The sequence below is a fragment of the Telmatherina bonti genome (assembly GCF_933228915.1).
Source record: "Telmatherina bonti genome assembly, chromosome: 15".
Classification (NCBI taxonomy): Eukaryota; Metazoa; Chordata; class Actinopteri; order Atheriniformes; family Telmatherinidae; genus Telmatherina; species Telmatherina bonti.
Window position 1 is genome coordinate 13884299 of NC_136613.1, and position 20358 is coordinate 13904656.

The window sequence follows — 20358 nt, forward strand, 5'->3', positions numbered from 1 at the left end:
TGTTTTGATAACATTATTCATAACAGTGGCTTTGCGCGGTGTGAATTAATAACACTTCATTTACAGACGGAAGAAAGCCGGCATGGTATTTCCAGTTAAAGAGATTAATTTTTAAAGACCTAATTGACAGGCTGGGGTTAGGCAGGATAAGCAACAGACTATGAGGCTGCAGCTGCAAAGTCAAGGTGACTGCAATACTCAGAGAAAGGCTTTCAAAAAGCAGAATAGAGAGTAGAGAGGGAGGGAGTGAGGAGAATTAGTCCTCAAGCACTTTTCCCTCCGCCCCCTATTCTTCCTCTCTTTATTAGGAATGATTTACTTTCTCAGTGAAAGGATATAAAAGCTCAAGTATAGCAGTGTAATTATCGCAGAGTGAAAATTTAAAGGTTTGACTCACAATGTCCTCAAGTCAGCCAGCAGACTGCCAGACGATAAGAGCGACTGTGTTCAACACTCGGCATCCAATTGGTCGTGTTTTATGGGCTTTGCCAAAGGAAGAGAACGCAAACAGCACTCGGCTCTGCAAGTCTGTAAACATGATGGACTGTGGCAAACTACTCGGGCTGGTGTTTACCTTGGCAGAGCCTGGCCCTGGCATGTCGGCAGCATCACTTAATTACTGTTTACATGTAAATATTAAATTATACAAACAACCCAGCAGAATGTCTCCAAAAAATACAGAAATACGCACTCAGGGTCAACCTTATCTGTCTGCAACAGTTGCAAGCTGCAAGAGTAGGAATCGTTTTGAATCGCAAATTCGCCGCATTGTACATAATCTTCATAATTGTTAAATGCTGTTGTCCAAGGGCATTCAGGTAAATATGTTCCCACAATCTGCATAATAGCAGATGCTCAGATATGTAAAACGTGACTTGTGTTCTCAGGGAGGAAAAAAAAAAAAAAAGACAAGGTGATTGGACCAAACAGTTTTATCAGGATACAGGATTGTGATCATTAATGTCTCCAGTCAAGACAGAGAGATGATTGCTTTGATTGCAGACCTGTTTTCCTGACAGTCCAGAGCAGCACATATAGTGAAGCACCGGTGCCTACTGTGCATCTCTGGTATGGCTGAGTAAAGCACTTGTTCATTTGCAGTGAAGGGTAACATGAAACAGGCCTCAGCCCTCTGATGGACAGGGAGATTTCACCTTCGCCAGTGAATGATAATGCATTATTAAATTTGCCTCTCTGCTCACTAGATACACTTAGCTGACCACAGCATATTTATCTCCCCATCCGAGGCTCACGTCTTGGCAGGAGAAAGCATTCTGTCACTTTTGAGGCATTTCAAAGATTAAAAAGAACCTCTCTCTTTTCAACGTCCCTAAAAGCATCCCCCCTTTTCAGTGAAATGTGATTAGCAGGAGATGGTGTCACGCAATGGAACATTCATGAGGGGGAGAACAAATATCCAAATGAACTCCCATGTCCTCGAGGAATAGCCCCTCTCTGCACCATCAGCAGTCTCTCTCACATGGGCTGGGGGAATTTGATTGATCCTCTATTGAATTATTTTTTTGCACTCTTTCATTTCAACAGGACGCACTGACAAGTTGTTTGATCATAAAGCATTATTGTCTGCCAAGTCACATTTCAGGGTTGTGATGGCTAATGATCTTGCCTCCTGACTTAGGGAAAGTCAGGTAGTCAGCATGTGTTTGAAGCTCGCAATGCCAAGGACATCGGGAGGACTGAACAAAACACCAAGCATTAAAGTCAAAAAAGATGAAGAGAAGGAGCTTACGCTCAACATCGAACTTTTAATGATACTGTACGGAGATACCATCAATGTCAGTGAAATATTTACATCGCAAAAAAAAAAAAAAAAAGAGCAGAAAACTCGGGCTTGAAACTTTTGCCTGACCTAAAGTTCCCCACCTGCCTTTTTATCATCACAAATGCATATGCAAAGAAGGAACAGAACAAAGACTACAAAGGCTAGAAATCACTTTTTTGTCTTTTTCATCTTTTTTTTTTTTTTTCAAACTATATCCCTCCTCTCTGCATGAGCCCATCAGCATCCACAGGTCTACGCTCAAAGCAGCAGTATGGTAATTGAAAGTGATGCAGGTACCTGCTCCACTTCATCATTCAAACCGTACGCTGGGACTGCAGTCCAAGAGCACTAAGAGCCTCAACTGGCTATCTACGTTCAGCTCCCCCGACGATGAAAGAGGCGTGGCAAATGAGTTTCGTCCATTGCGGACAAACATGGGTGCGAGATGCATCAGTAATTTGCGCCGATGATAGCAAGGTATGAAAAGATGCACCTTTCGGTGACATAATACACCACAGCCTTCCATTTGTGCTTCGGAGGACATTACGAGTGCATCTCCTGTTGTGTACAGTATATATAAAACATTTACCCCTGGAAGTGCAAATATCATATTACCAATGATTCATCCGCTTTTAAAATATGGTTTACAGAATCAGTTTACAGACTGAACTTGTCTCCGACTGGCATTTTTCAGGCCTTTTAGCTCAGCGTAAAGGAAATGTCCAACTGCACCAGGAGGGCTCGTGTGTGTGTTCGTCAGATTTTCTGGTGAGAAAAACGCTTCAGCTGTCACTTGTTTTATTTAATAAACCAAAATAATAATAAAAAAAAACAAAAAAAAAAAAAAAAAAAACTCTAACACCACAGCATCTATACTGTGCATATGGCTTGTGTTTCAAACACCTTTTCCCTGAGGAAATAAAATGATATCCAGTGTTTGATGTCCAAAGTGAGTTTACAGCCAAAGGCTTCTGTACCTTTCAAATTTTCCCCCTTGTTTGTCAGCTACCTGCTGTTTCACGAGACAGAGGCTTGTCGGAAGCCATCACCACAGACTTTCTGTTTGAAGCAATTCAATTAGTCACATGTGAGACAACATTAAGCTTTCTACTCCCCCCCGCCCCTCCCATCACACATCATCTAATCTCCCTTTTTTCTCAGGCAAAATTTGGACAAAAAAAACAAAAAAAATGATAATAATAATCAAGTTCAAATAACAGCCTCCCTCCCTCCTCCCACCTCCAAAAGAGAGAGAGAAAAAAAAAAACAACCATCTGGTTTTTCTGCACACGGTGACACAAGTTTGTAAACTGTCTATTTTTTCCCATTTTCTTTTCTTCTTTAAATGACAACAAACAGCCTTTGTCCTTCATAACCAGAGATGACACAAAAAAGATGAGACGTGTTCATGGGATGTGAGTGATGAGACATTATAGCAGCTGTCTCGGAGGTGTCTAGCTATTTAAATAGTCTCCATATGAGCCGAGGCGCTGCATCCTTCCTCTGCACCCACTGAGCTCTCTTCTAAGACTGCATAGCAAGAGATTAATTTAATGCTCTGCCAGGATCATAAAGATCAAACAAGTGGAGAGATATCATTAAACTATTGGAATGTTATCTCATTTATCTAAACAAACTGATGCGATGAACAAGGCTAATTAAAAAGCTCGCCATAAACAAAGCTGCGGATGACGAGGCCTTTTCCCTCTTTAACAATGGAACGCATTTATTTTATTAATCTAATGCATCGTGTATCATATCATTACAGTTCAATATTTCTATCATTAATTTTATTCCCTTCACTTAAAGCTTTTATTGGAATTACTTTGGTTATTAGTTGGTCCTAATGTATTGGTTACCTCTGTATCTTGCTGCTACAATCTCTCTTATCTCGCTGCATAAACCTGTGCATGTTATTCAAATTGCCTCATTTATTATGATAGCTTCCTCATGTAAATTGTGCTGACTGCTCGCCCTTGCACAGTCCTCATTAGACTAATGAAAACCTTCAAACGAAAAAACTAAACAACCTGCCAAATAAAGGTCTGGGGTTATTATGAAAATTACAACTGTGGGAGCCGGGAGAGGCTCTCTTCATTAATTCATGCTCAGCAAATTGGTAACTAATTTAGTTGCACTCCTCTGCATTAATGGGTTATTTTATAAAAATGTTTTCCACAGCCCGAGACCTCTGGTGCACACACTGGAGAGCTCAGAATCCTAATCAAGTCCAGTGACATATTAGGAATTGACAATCTCAAAGATAATACGGCGTGTTTGTGAGTAGATGTGCGGGGGTCAACTAGTTAGAACTGCTGCCGATTGCAGGGTCATCTGCTTTCTCTTCTAGTGTTGCAAAGAAATTAGAGTCATTTGTGTTTATTTTCTGAGTATGGAGGAGGCACTTCAGCTTAGATTTGCGAAAACATTCAACTGATTTATGTATGCGGATCTTTAGTTAAGCCTCTTTCTATATTTGTTAGCATTACTCTTTGTTCGTGTAAGTCCCCCTCCTTTTTTCTTTGGCTCACACAAACACTTACACACACTCGCTTAATCACATACATGTGCACACAGTAAGATATTTTGTGACCCTTAGATTCAGCTCATGATCCTGCTAATTATTACTATTCACTGCTTCACACCCTGTGTGTGAAGGTCTAACACTGATCTTCACGTCAGCCTGGCCAACAGGGAACACACAGCCTGATGATTTCCATAGTGGGTTTAATATGATTATCAGCTTCACCCCACCCTGTATCACCCACAACAGCTCAGCTCTGCCAAAACCAACAGAGAATACTAAAATCTATTATTTGCTTCACTTTGTATTTAATCCACAACACTTAGTACGATTTCTATCTGTGTAATGATGATTCTCTTATTGTTTGTTTTCACAAGTAAAACCGAATAATTATGATGTCCGCAATCTAGAGATAAAGAAACATATTCACAGTACATATATGTTTCTGTGAAACATATATGTATATGTGTCACAGAAACATGCACAAGTTTTAATATTTTAAATGATTTTGTTTTAACAGCCAAAGTCAGAGTTGAGTATGTATGTGTATGATAATGTATGCAAGCAACTTATAGTCATAAAAAGTGAAAAAAAAAATGTTATCTGAAAAAGAAGGGTGATGAAAAAAAAACCCCACATGATTCAATGCCCATCTCAAAGCAAGTGGTAATTGGTTTAACTGAAACTTATACCGGTTAATAATAGTAACCAAACTTAACAGGTGTCATTAAAGTCATTCCACACCATGCCATACATGTGCTGTCAATCAGAACTAGTAAAACACACACAATTATGCATTTCTACTTAAATTCTGTTTTCCTTGCTTTATTATACACAGTTGATCTCTAGGCTTCAAAAATGAAATGCTAATTTACCCAAAAACTTCATTTTTTCCCATTATTGTCTATAGCAATGATGTTAAAAACTGTATATATAAACCGCTGCAACGATGGAGAGAAATTTGTTTCTTTATTATCCAATCAAATAAGTTAGATTTGAAACCAAAAATGATCTTTGAGAGCAAAAAAAAAAAAAAAAAGAGAATCAAATTTTTTTTTTGTAGAGATAGAAACAAATTAGGTTCTAAATTAAAAATATGTATATATCTGAGAAAGCATATTTCTCCAACTTCATTCAAAACTAATGTTTGTAAATAAAAAATTACAACCATCGTGCATAAAACTAAGTCATCTTCTCTTTACAGTTAAAAACATTTGGTTACAAGTTATAAAGTTATGTTTGCAAATCAGTCCTCTTTGCTTGCAAGGTCTAAAGTTTTGGTTGTGAATTTAACTGCATTTGATGGGCAGGGTCTGCGCTGGTGAATGAGAGCAGAGTTTCTATTGGTTGGTTTCACCTGGCTCCGGCGCCAGCTACACCTTCTGCGTTTCACCCATTTCTCTCTTGCTGTCCTGCTTGCAGGTAAGTTGATAGTCTGTTGGTCTTGAAATCGATCCCAAAAGTTATCAATTGCACTACATATCGTTGGCCACAACCAGTCATACATTTACAATACTCCCGCTTTAAATCACAGCCCCAAGTTTTACACGCCGCGCACTGAAATTCACTCAGTGGTTAAGCTACTGTGTTCAGGTCATGACTAGCAGACAACCATGTCCCTGCTATTCAGTGTGCTTGGAGCAGCAAGCAAGGCGTTATAATTCATTACTTGTGTTATTATTGTAAATGTATGACTGGTTGTGGCCAACGATATGTAGTGCAACTGATAACTTTTGGGATCGATTTTAAGACCAACAGGCTATCAACTATAGAACTTATATCAACCAATAGAAACTCTGCTCTCATTCACCAGCGCAGGCCCCGCCCATCAAATGCAGTTAAATTCGCAACCAAAACTTGCAAGCAAAGAGGACTGATTTGCAAACAAAACTTTATAACTTGTAACCAAATGTTTTTAACTGTAAAGAGAAGATGACTTATTTTTATGCAGAATGGTTGTAATTTTTGACTTACAAGCATTAGTTTTGATTGAAAACATTAGTTTTGATTGAAGTTGGAGAAGTATGCTTTCTCAAATATATTTAATTTTATTCAAACCTAATCTGTTTCTATCTCTACAAAAAAAATGATTCCCACTTTTTTTTTTTTTTTTTGCTCTTTAAAAAATCATTTTTGGTTTCAAATCTAACTTATTTGATTGGACGATAAAGAAACAATTTTCTCTGCATATGGGGGGTTAATTTATACCTGGCTCTTAATATATTCATTTCTGCTGTAAGGCTGAGCATTCCCACGCTGAGGTAACGGGCTGCTTGGTCTGAAGTAAACCCCATGTGGCCACTTGAGAAACTGCAATTTTTGGTACTTCAATGTCAGCTTTATATTTTAGCCCCAGAGGTTGCTATTGATCGAAACTGATACAAAAATCAATGTAGTTGATCAAATTGAGCTGCTCCGCTCCTGTTGACAAATGGGACCACTGTGGACTTCTTATCTCCACTGTTAGCGCACTGCATCCTTTTATTCTGGTTTATTTAGAACAAAACCTGACTGGGTTTGCTGTTTAAAATTGTTTAACTTTGTAGTTTGTTATCAGACACAGTTTCCAGAAGTGCATCTTGGATAACATTTATATACCCTGGAGTAGTTAAGTACAGCTTTAAGTCAAGCGTGTCTCTCATTGTCATTCAATAATAAGTAACAGTACAAAAATGTATTTTGTGGCAGGAATTTTAAAGCTTTTTGTATTGTTTATTGTTTTGGAGAGAAAAAACATTTGGTTTGTGTTTGCAGAACACTTTGTCTGACCTTTGTCAGCGTGCATCCTCTTTACTTCATGGCTCAGTAAAGAGTCGTGGGCCAGGTCTCCCTCTTTAGGCCCAGGTGCAATGTTGGGAGACAGGCCTAGCAGGGCTTGGTTCATAGACAGGCCGTTGTGGTGTGCCGCTACAGAGAAGATAACAACATTTTTTACATTTACCTGTGTGATTAATTGTGTGGAGAAGTTTTATGGAAAAAAAAGAATAAAAACAAAACGTACGTATCCTGTCTGAGGAGCTTTCTGTGTGAGCTGGGGAGCTGGACACGCTGCTGCTACGGTGGGATGATGGGTGACTGCCCGGCCTCCTGTTGTCTTCTAAGGAAGGAGCAGGGGAGGGACTGTCCGGCACACGTTCCTGCAACCCCAACAGCCACAAATGCACACAACCAAAATAAATCTCCAGTGCAGTTTTAAGAATTGCACATCAACATGTAGAGCAAACAACATCCCTGCTTCCTGTTTTAAAAGTTACCTTTATAACAGAGGTGACCATTCTGGAAGGTAGGCTCTGGCCCTGTGCTGCAGCAGCCATGTTCGCAATGGTGCTGAGGTGGTTCATCTGGCTCATTGCCATGGTGACAGAGGCTGGGGGCAGGCTGACTGGAATCAGGGGGTGTGGCATCATCATGAAGGGGAGTTCCAACCCTGAGACACATGAAGAGGTTGTTGGTTACTCAATGATGCATATTATGAGTGAGATATTCACAGGGGAAACTTGTGAAGCTCTGGCTGAAAACTCAGAACCTGATGGTGTTAATTCAGCAGTCAGTAATTCCCACCACTGCGGTGCCCTTTAAAATAGGTGTCCAACAACCCTAAAGCTTCGCATTGGCATCAATTAAAAAGAGAATGATTTAAATGAACAATTGCTTGGGTATCTTATCGCGTTAACATAATACATATAAATATTTAACTGCACATGTTAATAATGAATACTACTGCAATAATAATAAAGAAAGCGGGAATAACTGTATAAACAGCCCTTTAAATACCAAGGTTTGCGCTGCAATAAAAAAGCATAAATTATTCTATGATGAATAAAAAGCACATATTATGGAAATTGACTCAATATTTATGTGAAAAAAAAAAAAAGAACGTCTGTAAAAACAAGGGCAATCTCAAAACCATTACACAAAATGACGAGTTAAATGTGCTAATGACAAATAAGAAGTGTTTGACTACAGTAAAGCAATGACTTCAGGCTAATTATAGCCGCCTATAGACCAAAAAGAGTTCAGACTGCACAATAATAAGATTTCCAATTTATTCCTCTGCTATATGCACACAAATTATTCCATTACAACATCAGAGAAGTACTGCAAATGTTTTAAATTATTCAATTGCTGTGTGGCAATCGTCGCCTAATTAGGAAAATGGAAGACATTAGCAGTCTGAAAATGTAAAGAATGTCCAATAAAGATACCATGGGGGTTAGGAGCTAGTCAAACTGTGGAACTGCACAGTGTTTTTTTTTTGAATGACTTAATGAAAACAAGGCAACTTTCAAAGGACACAAGCGCAGACAGAAGGTCAAAGCTAGGTGTCTGTACCTCCCTCCACAAATATGGCACCCCTTCCTTTCCCCCCTTCTGCTCTGTAGGGACTTTGAACTGGCAGGATCAAAAGTGGCTGGGAAGAGTTTGGTCTTGTTCCTACGCCGCTCAGATGCTTCTCCTCAAACGCTTTAAAGAAAAACCTCATAGACACTATTGGATCTGATTGAGCCTCTCTGTTGATTTTTCGCTCCTTTTTTCTCACTTTCTTGGCAGCCTGGTTCAAGGTAAAAGAAGAGAAAAAGCTGCGTGGAAGAAAGAGGGTGGATAAAACAAAAAGAAAAAGATACCACGCTACAGAACGCCATCCACAAAACATCTCCGCTCTTCTTTTCCCCACAAAACATCAGTAGCCAAAGGGCAAGGAGATCTGCATGGCGGAGCCTCTAAAGAGAAGGACACTGGTTGAAAATGAAAGGACATGAGTAGTACTTCTCTCTGTCATTCCACCTCCTTCCAAAGGAAGCATTGATTTCCATAAGAAAGATGGCATGCAGTTTCTCAGTGGTGAGTATTCCCAAACAATATAAAGCAGGGGAGATTAAAGAAAGGCGGAAGCCAAGCAGTACCTTGTATCAGCGCCTCTGCTGAAGCTCAGACTGAATCAATTACCACTCAGCAGGCTAAGCTCAATTAAAAAACACCACAGAGGGCCCTGATTGTGGGGGTACTTACTGTAGGACAACATTGGAGAGATCTAGGCTACCGATCAGGCTTTCAAGGCCACTTAAAGACCAGAGTGAAGAGACTAACTCTGCCTTTGAGATAGATACATTACACCTATTCAATCCAACGCAGCTCCATATATTAAGGCAGATTTTCACCATGTCAATAAAGTTTGAAAAGAGACGAAAAGTGATTAACAAAAGCACAAGTGTGCTCTCTGTGACTCAAACAACATTCCTTTACTTATCTCCTTGCTATTTCTTGTCCTTGATGATACATGAATTTCATGATGTGTCTCCACCGGAGTGACAGCCTGGCGCTAGAACACTGGACTTCTGTTCACTCTAAGCGGGTATTAGTCTCGCTTTCAGTGCCTGTCCAGCCCCTTTCATGTCACCCCATTCCAAAGCAATGTTTCTCCCATAAAGACCCATTCAGGCCGCTGTAGGGGAATGTGCCACGGAGCAACAAGGGTTCGCCAAATCCCTTTATTTGTAGCTGAAAGGAGCCAGGTGAGAAGGATATTTATTTATTCAAGGAATCTGGCTTTTTTCTTTTTGCAACACACTGAAGTGTTTTCATGTCATTCATATGCAATTTCTTCCCATTTTGTCTTGCTAATGCAGTACAGTGCTCAAACATCTTTTAAACTTGGCTTTAATAAACTGGGACTTTCGTGTCTTTCTCCTTAAAGCAATATAATGAAGAAAATCGCGCCCAACTTTATATATTTTTGTATACTGCGCAAATATTCCGGTTAAAACACTGCTAAAAATGTATTTATCAACTTCTGTTTATCTCTAACACAGAAGTTCAGACCTGATGAGAAGTGAATTCCCACTAGCTCCCATCTCTCCTGAAGGGCATAAACAATAGATTTGGAGTAATTTACCTGAAGTAAGCCAGAGGGACGTGCAAAGGTGAGCTCCTATTTACCATCATTAAAACTACAAATCACTTAATACCAATATAAACAGCTCAGCTATTATGCTGTGCAGTGCTTGTGAGTTCATGCATGGATAAGCAAAGATCTGAATCGCGGAGGATGAAGTGAATGAATTAAAACAGCCCTTGGTAACAACATGATTAAAAAGCTGTTACATCAGGACCAAGCCTAGCTGACGGTACTTTAAGTTACTTAAACGAATCAAACTCCAAAAAAAAAAAAAAAAAAAAAAAAAAAGATGATTGAACGTTGAATGCCTAAAAATGATTAAAAAAGAAGGCAGTAATTCATTTTGATGACAAAAAATGATAACTTGCAGTGATTTGTGCTGCTGTTAATCTTCATCGGAAAAAGAACTACAGCCTTTCTGGTCATCTAAATCTACAGAGGGAAATAAGGGGGAAAAAAAAAAAGGAAGAACCTTAAGCCGTTGAAAATTGTATGAGAAAGCAACCAGCCCCTTACCCTTAACTCTGTTGTGGACAGATTTCCCCTGACAAAAATTAAACTAGCTCCTACTTGGCACTTTATTATCTCTTCAACTGAATGATTTATTGTTTGTGGAGCGAAAGAACCAAAGAAAGGGGGAAGATTACATTTCCAGCCAAAGCTCAGGCTTGATCTAGTTTTTTACTCCCTCTGTCTGAGAGAGAGAAAAAAAAAAAAAAAAGCTCCCGACAAACAATAATGTCAGCTGTAATTGATCGGAGGTTGCTGGCTGGGCCTGCAGTAAAAGCGCACTATTTAAGCGACAATCGGCCCCGCGCTCTTCAGACGCTGGCTAATGAAGCTGTCTGTCTGTGCTATTTACCTTCTCTTAAATGGAAGGGGAGAGATGTACTGTAAGAGACAGGGCTGGAGAGGATCTGCCTCTCGCTCCTGTGAAATAGGACCTGCACATGCCTGAGGAATGTATAATTGGTTGGCGCAGCCAAAGCTGGGGATCCGGTGCTAATTAAATGACTTGTTTAAAGCCTATCTGTCTTTGTTTGGGAGGCTCTGGGCTTCAGAACAATGCATTGTAAATGCTGTTGTCAAACAAACATTCCTGGTTATCCTCTGATTGGAATTGAACAAGACAAAGGGCTGATTTGCTGTATGCTAAGCCTTTGGTTTTCAGAGTGTTGAGATGTTTTGTTTTTTTTTTCCTTGCTTCTGATCTGTCAAACTAAACAGGGCCATTCCAGTCGAACTGCTAAATGGACCAACTCGTTGCACAATGCATACGCAGTGTGCAAAACAATCTCCGTTTTCCTGCTAATTGTGTCTCTAAAAATGCCCCCATGTTGTGCAAGTCTCTAACAAAGGTAAGACGGAGGTGCACGCACCCAGCGAGTCTTTGTTGTGGTCGTATCGTGGATTTGCACACCGGTCCCAAAAGGAAATGAACGGTTCATGAAAAAGTGTCTGTCATGCCGCCAGACATTTAGGGGCTTTCTCTGTGGCACTAATCAGCTATTCATCTTTTCCTCAACTGTTAATCTTCTCCGAAATCAGAGGTCCTGGATGTGAGACGGAGGAATCCTCGCACCCATTAGATCAAACAGAAGACACAGCCTCCATAAACACGCCGCCTGCCATCGCGGTGCCACGTAAGACAACACAGGCTTACATGTGCACAGAAACACAACTTCTCCCACATTCATACAAGCTTACACACACAGATGCAAACAAGAAAAAAAAAACAAAAAAACATCCACACACACACACACACACAGATGGCAGGTTCAGTCAAGGCTGGTGAGTCCTGTTTCTCATTAAAATGGGGGGAGTAAGGAAGGTATTGAGCTTTGATGTAGCCACCCACAGCCCTTCAGTGTCATTGAATGAAACTTTGAAGCTTTTTGTGTTTACGCAGTTAATGCTGATAATAAAGCAAACATCTTGTCTTTGTTAAATACCTGCTTTACACTCACGTATGCATGCACACACACACACACACACACACACACACACGCATGCACGCACATAGGGAAACAACATAAAACGGACACATAAAAAGAACACATCACACACCAACAGAAAGAAGTAAACATGAAAACACACACTCAGACAATGATGCCGCGTAGATGATTGTGCATGAACACGCGAAGCCAGCTAGACATAAAAACACATGCAAACAATATGCTTTACATTCCAAGAGCCGCGAGGATTGGATACGTTTCAAGCTAATTCACATCAACAAACAAAATGTGCTTCGCATCCTGGGATAAAGACACACAATGATTCAGGTGGGCGAAGACTTTTCTTGCCAAACTGCCTCATGTAATGTGAGAGATAGCATGATAGGAAAACATTTCTGGTTTGATGAGGTAACATAATTGCTTTCCAACCCAAACCACTGGAGTGTAACATGTGGTAGAAATTATCAAGGAGACAGACAGAGGTGTTTGTCCTTAAAGTGTATAAAATCGAAGGCAGGCAACTTTTATAGGATAATTTAAATCCTCTGCTCTAATGGCATGCATTCCTTATGAAAATTGAAAGATCAATCATCTCCGTGACAGATCTGTTGTGAAAGAAGTTCTTCTTATCTTTGAAGAGAAAAATGCTAAACACGGTTTTTTCATCCAACACCCCCCCCCCCCCCCCCCCCCTCTACTCCCACCCAAAGTTCTCCCGTTTTTAGCTGTCTATTTGTCTCTTTGCTGAAAATGTTAACGAACAGGGCAATAATCAGGCCATTTGCTTGCATGTGGAAAATCTCATTACAGTAAATGACCTTTACCAACCAATGCCAACATCCTTGTGCTGTAATACACAGGGCGTACAGAACAGGGAGGGTAGGGGGAGTGTGGGGGAAACAATAGTGGGTTTAGTTAACGCGATCATGCCCGTGAATAGGGGTGAATGGCCAAAAGAGCCAGGCCCCCTTCAGGACACATTAGCAAAAACAGGGCTCGCTTCTCTAATTTGGGTCGGAACCAGGCTCACTTTACATTTGTCACACATCACTCTTGATAAAGCACACAAAAACAGGCGCGAGAGCCCTGACATATCCAAGCACTTACAATAAGCCAAGACGCGGAAAGTGCTGCGAGCCGAAGAGGAGAACAGAAGGAGAGGAGATATTACTAGCAGCTGTTACTACTGCGGGTGCAATATATTCAAGTCCAATCAATAAAGCTCCTGCAGACAGTGACACCCAAGCAGACAGAGGAATCATTTTCATCTGATACTTAGCAAAGGCTCCCCTTTTAAAAAGATTGCTTTCAGTCAATGACAACCAGTTGTCATTTGACTAAGGCTCCCGAAATGAAATATATTGACGAGCGTTATCAATCACAACCCACTCTACCCGTCATATCAGGTTAGTTGGAGAGGTGGTGGTGGTGGTGGTGGTGTGGGGGAGATGGGAGTCACTTTGCATGTGGTCATCAGATCATCTGTTTTAATTACAAAAAAATTAGCATCACTACCTCCTGCGCTTTTTGCTTCCTCCGCTATGATGAGCAGCCACATTGCTAATGGGTTCAAGGTGGAGAGTGTGATGTTTCTCGCTGTAACTTGAGTTTTACATTATTACTTTTTCGCCTCCCTTCCAATCACTTAGCAGGGGTGAGCATATTTGCGGAAATTCTAAAGAAATACCTCCATTTGTTTGTTTACACTACTGTGATTGAGAAATTCCTTAACACTGTTTGAACTTGCTCACCCTCTCCTTCTTTATCTATGTCCCATAGGAGCGGCTTTGCGATGGTGAAGATGTCTGGGTTCAGTATGGCTGATAGCTCTATTTGGGAGAGGGTTCCAATGTCATAATTGAGAAAGAAGGGGAAAAAAAAACAAGTTTCATATCAGACAACTATTAAAAAACGCCTTTTTTCAGAGCAGACGCGAGTATTTCTATGTGAGCCCTGATTGCTGCAGAGCCAGGCAATGGGACATTTTTACATTGTAATCACAGTAAAAGAGATTGTCATTTTGTTGCTGTCATCACAGTGTCATTACTGTTATTGTGTACACTGTAATATCATTACTCTATGCTAATGTGTCCTCTTACACATAATCAGAGTAAAATGAGAGCACATGATATGCAGGGCTCTAATGCAGCGACATCTTAGCTGCGCACGTGGAAAACGCTCCGATTCCATGCAATTACGCGCCATGTGTATTTCACATCGCTACGACCTGCGAAAGCTCATCATCACTGAAAGGTTGAATGTCATTTATTACATGTATCACATTTACACCAAGTGACATTGTCTTTTCAAATTGTGTTGATCTCTTCACTTTCAAAGGTCAGCCCCTTCCCTGGCTAAATTCAACCTGACAGAGAATAGTGAGGAGGGGACAGCCGAACACATGCATCACCCCCGCATCAAAGCGCTCCAAATTAATTTATCCAATTAATGAAGAATGAGGCCTAATGTTGATGAGGGATGACAACTCGACTGGTCAGTTGTTTTTTTATAGCTCTGCTTCTGCTATTGTGAGCTAACCGCAAGAGACAATCAGACAAATATTTGCACGCTGCTTATCCCCCCCCGCATCCCTTCCTCTCTGTAACATTGCGACTCCGCTGCCACTCAAAAGATGATAGAACTTGATATGGATCATTACGGAAATAATGTTTAATCAATCCCCCCCCCCTCCCGTTATTGTAATCTATTTCTGCAGTTGTCTGCGTTTGTGTGTTTTGCAGTTACACCGTGCCTCGCAATTTCCCAGCCATGCATATTCAAGTGTTACGCCGATGCTTAACAGCGGACGCAACTGGAATTAGAACGAGGACATTAGACTTCATTAAAGAGAGAAATGATTATCAGGTTTATCTTTTGAAATGTCTATTAAAATGTGCGTGTCGTTCTTCACTTATCTGTCACCTGGCTCCCATGAGCCTGGCAGACTAATAGAGAGATGGTGAGGGCCAAAGCCCAAGAGAGACAGAGACCCATCAAGCTCTTCGCTCAGGCTGGAAAGCTGCCTGTCTGCTCTGCCACTCTCTGTCTAGCTCAGTGTGTCTGACTCAGTTAACACCACTATCCCCATTTCCCCGACAGTGGCAGCTTTAACAGACCGTGTGTTGTCCACTGAAGCCTCGATATCCCCACCCCCCCGCAAAAAAAAAAAAAAGAAAAAAGGGGAAAAAGAGAGAAAGGAAATCAGACAAAACAATACCTGTAGCAGTAAAAGAGGTGTTATGATATATTTAAGAAATTAGCTCTTTTCAGCCTATGGCAACAATCTAGTCTCTCTATAGGGCTTTGGCTGACAAAAGCTCCCATAAGAGCGCTAGAGAGGAAGATGGATGAAGTTGCCCCTAGACACTCATATCAGGTCAGCGTGTGCTTTATCCCCTAATGGTTAAGGTTAGGATTGAGTAGGGGGTGATAGTAGATCTGAGCCTGAGGGCTGCTGTTCTGTCTAGAAGAGCAGGAAGTTGCAACCATCCTCCATCATGGCCCACATTTAGCAGCGCTGGGCCACCAGCACCAGTGCAGCTAGCAGGTTGGAGAGCCCGGCTCGCTTGTTGGATGTGTCCTTCCACCCAGAGAGCTTTATTATTAGAAAGGACATAAACAGACTAATTAAATCGCAGCAGTGGAGCTGAGCTGACAGCTGGCGCAGAGAGTGTGACCAAACAGATCCCTATCAAAGTGCAGGAGTGGTGTGTCTATATGTGTTCTGCTTTTGTGCGCAAGAGCGTGTTTGCTCACATGCATGATTTTATGTTCCATAAGCACGCATTTGCGTAATTGTATCCATAGTAGATCATTTTACACTGTAATTTCCTGCACATCCGCTCCCATTTTAATATCTTATCAGTCTATCACGAAACACAGCGCCTCACATGGAAGGTCCAAAATGTTACAAATGCTATCCTGCAGAGCAGTAAACACTCCAGTAATTAGTGCGTGGTATCCGAGCTGACTTCATTCAGCTCGGCAACATGGCCAAGCATGGACCCCATATAGAGAGGAGCCTAGTTATGCATTGATCTTAGAAAATTAAGCCTAACTGCCCCAGATTGCCGCGTCTTGATGTACCTTCTGGATGAGCAATGTGCTGTACTTGTGTTGTTTGTAGAGTAAACAGGAGGATTTTGACTTGCTGTGCTTTAAAATAAATACATGTTGAATAATTAATGCCACGGCCCCGTAAAGTGTCGTTATCTGTGCGCGCGCGAACGTAAAACCACTGATGATGAGAAAATATGGTTTTAACAAGTCAATTATGGTGAGTGCAACAAGAACAGCCTAATCAATGAGGCTGCAACGTTTGCAAACAAGGACTTGAATTATAATGCCAATAATTGATCTCTCCCATTTTGCCTCTCTCCTTCATGTGATGTCATTGCTTATCGATCAGTTCCTGCCAGTGAAGGATGATGGGAAGTTTCAGAGTTTGTTTTTGCTGCGACTTTTGGCGCCCCCTCAGCCTCCCACCACGCACCTCTCCCCTCCCCTCCCTGTTCCTCCATTTGAAATTTGCAAGCTGTAGCACCAGCTTAACCAAAAAGGATTAAGTCCCATACCCAACTGAGAACACAGATAATGCTCAGTAATTGGTAAAAAATGAAGATGAATGGGACAGCTAGATAAGGACCAATTAGCTGCTGGGAGTGTACAGCTGTGGTCTCCTCACAGAGCGCTCTCAGGGGCCAAGGCCCCATCTTCCTCTCTCTCTCTCTCTCTCTCTCTCTCACGCAGGCGTGCGCACACAGACATCCACATCCACACAGGCGAACAAGCGTGAGAGGTAGGGCTCGCAGAAATTAGCCTGATGACCCTGGCAAGCGAGAATGATGCTTCCTCATCATCTCACCCAGAACCTCTTCGCTCAACTCTTGGTTGAGGCAACACTCCAGGTACCTGTCATCACCCGTCCAACTTCAGCTCAGCATGTGGCTTTCTCCTCCCCTGTTGGGCGCAGGCAGCCTGGACGGATGCCTCATATGTGAGACAAAGAACTTTTGCATTTTTTTTTAACAGCTTCTATACCTTGTGAGGTGTTACAGGTGTGGGATAGATTCACAAAATGTACAGCACGTCGAAAAGGAAGAAGCAATTGTTGTGCCTTCTCCTTTTCCTGCAGTGTTGTCTTTCGGTGAGCTGTTTGGTCGGCGTGTTGTGGCATCATCTGGCTGATGACAGCGGAATTCCCATATCTAATTACAAACAGGATTTCAGCTCCATTAGAGTTGTGTGGTGAGGAGTCAGATGAGTGGCAGGGCAGCACCCAGTGGCCAAAGAGAGACAGAGGGTGACAGGAAAGAGATGGAAGTGAAACAAAGCAAAAAATATATATTAAAAAAAAAAAAAAAGAAAGATCAGAAAGAGGAAAAAGGACAAGAGTGAACCGTGGTTTATCCTTTCTTCCCACTGCTTTTATGCGGGTCGGAGAAACACTTTATTTTCCTTCTGCGGCTAAAGAAAGCAATTCCTTCTCTTGAAATTGGCAGGTGTTTGTTAGTGGGCAGCTGACAATATTTTTTCTTCCAGTAATGAAGGTTGTGGCTGGGGTCAATGCACTGGGAGGGAATGGCGGGCTGTTTATCCCCCCTCAAGGCCAAGCGCCACACGTGTTTTGCTTGGTCTGTGATCTGTAATTGTGGCATTTCCTGAGAGGCGAAGGAACAATCCACAATGTGCTTTGAGAGGGCGCCCAACTAGAGAGTGTGAGGGGGAAAAAAAAAAAAAAAATCAAAGAGGGACCCCCCACTACATACATCTAATTCTATCTCTTTACACATCTCTCTATCTTCTCCAGCGCTTTGTCAGTTCTTTTTAAGACATATCTATATGTTTTCCGTCCATCTCTCTCTGAGGATGTTTGGTTATTTTGGCAGAGTTAAATGGGCTGTTTTTTGTTTTTTTTTCTTCCTATAATTAATAACATTGATGCAAACAGGAAGGTCTAATTGTGATGAATATTTGATGAGAGGGAGAAACATTAGCCTGTTCAATTTACATCAACACAAAGACAGCAGCAAGCAATCCAACTCCGCAAACAGTACAGAGTGTCCTTCACAGGCTGGCTCTGTTGTGCTTTGCTTTAAGCGCCTCACAATACAAGATCAGCTTCAGACAAACACAGAGATGAGGCACCTGTATTTTAGCCCGAGGAGGATTTTTTATTTATTTATTTATTTATTTTCCAACGGGCTTATGTAGTGGCTCCTTCTGATTAAATGGATCCACATCCTTAGTGGTATTATCAGAAGCACGCTCATTATCATATCAATTCCTGTCTTGGTTGGTAACATAATTTGTTTAAGTAAACACATTTGTTTTGTGTGGGTCTGAGCTTGATGATTAGAAAACGTCAGTCCATTTCCTCAGAGCAGCTGCGGCCTTAAGTCTGTTAAAAAAAAAAAAAAAAAAAAAAGCAGCATGAAGTCATTCCCAAGTCAGTACTCTGAACAAACGGTGAGTCCAGTCCCAACAAAGCTGCAGCCAAAAAAACCTTTCCCTCTCTGCCCACTCCTTTCTATATCAGTCACATGATTTATACATTTGGATTGCTGTTGGATAATAGGGCTTGAGATGTGAACATATTAGGCATTCGCACACCAACAAAGGCTCACTCATAAATCAAAGTAGAGTGAGGCCCTTTTGGAAAGTTGAATAATTCTGTAATCATGCTTTCCAATGAGACGGTTCTTATTTTGGTAAAATTACAGAATGCTTCCCTTTAAAACAAGCATGGAAAATAGAAAAAAGGGAAGAAAAAAAAAAGTGGGGGCAGATGAAGAATACAGCATACTGCAAGCTGTTTCATGGCTCTACAGTGCAGAGCAGGCCATATATCTCCAGCGTATTATCAGGATGACTCCTGCTGGCCACCCTGTCACAGGAGAGTGCTTGATATAAACAAGAGATTGCTGCGACACCCAGTAATCAATATTAGGATGGTTTCAGTACCAAACATCATTTGTCTCTGCAACCATTCCTTTGACCAAACGAAGCATTAATTCAAATCATAAATCTGAGCTGATTTAAATCTGAAGAGAGTGAGGGAGAGAGAAGGGTCCCTGTCTGACTGCCTGGCCCCTAATGATTTATTTTCTACATTTCTGCGAGCGAGAGATTTGTCCATACTCACTGACAGGTCACCTTCAAACGCCAGTGGCAGACTGTTCATCACCATGCAGACGAGCATCTCATCGCTGCGAGTAAATATTAAAGGAAAAGAATCCAATTGATTGTGGATGGGGCCGAGAGGCGTCGCTGCCATATATTTCACTCAGAGAGCTAATGCTGTGGCCCATGCACCCACTCCGAGAACTGCTCCCCCCGTTTGCCAGAATTATGATTCTTCCGGGAGCCCGTGTGGCTGGCTGTGGGCTCAAGGTTACAATTTAAATTGTAAAAAGATAAAACAGTTTCTTATTAGCTCCATTGCCACAGCCTTGCTGTTGGTACTCACATTTATCTTTATTTCTGTGACCTCGCAGGCTCATATTCTCTTTTTTTTACACACTCCATTCTCTCGGCATGATGACCTTACACTTTATGCATTTTGCATTGTGAAGTCTGCTTTGAAACACATCCTGTTTTCATCTTGCACACCACAAGCTCCGCTGTGTCAAGTATTATTGTAGAAATGCATTCAGAAGTCACGGCGTTTATTACAGTCAGTGAATAAACTCGGCGTAGCAGCTAAAAGCTAAAGGGATTCCGTCGCGTTTTCATTTGGAAGGAGCTGGTGAATCTGCTGTAACATACATTATTATTCCCTTTAATTCACTAAGTGGTTGTGTGTGATATTACAGAAATCCTCCCGCATTCTAGGGCTAATAATTAATTGTAATGGTGCATAGTGAAAACCAGTGCTCTCAGCAATTTAATTAGAGCCTGTTAAAAAGCAGAAAGCTTTGGGAAACTGCGTTTACAGTTTCTCTTAGCCATTAAGCTTACGGTCTTTCAACATCAAATACTTCACAAAAAAACATGACTTGCTTTAATGTGATGAAAGTTAAGTTTTCCCAGTGCATTTAACCCAGCTGAACTAATGGTATAGCACTTTTAAATACACTAAAATAAACAAAACCCTGCAGTATGTTTGATATGTCAAGAAAATCTTTGGTTTATCTGAAGCTGTATGCACAGATGAGCTGTTTTTGGGGTTCATCTTGAAATGTGGTTCAAACAGAGACAA

At 41.2% G+C, this 20358-nt stretch overlaps 1 protein-coding gene across 1 annotated transcript in view; it reads right to left on the reverse strand.

The window, feature by feature from the left end:
* dachd (dachshund d) overlaps nucleotides 1-20358 on the reverse strand; it is a 91943-nt gene that overhangs the window by 14555 nt on the left and 57030 nt on the right. The window contains exons 4-6 of the mRNA XM_079253742.1: nucleotides 7562-7734; nucleotides 7309-7486; nucleotides 7077-7214 (exon numbers count right to left, since the gene is read on the reverse strand). Of these exons, the coding sequence (XP_079109868.1) occupies nucleotides 7077-7214; nucleotides 7309-7486; nucleotides 7562-7734 (489 nt within the window). The remainder of the gene's footprint in view (nucleotides 1-7076; nucleotides 7215-7308; nucleotides 7487-7561; nucleotides 7735-20358) is intronic.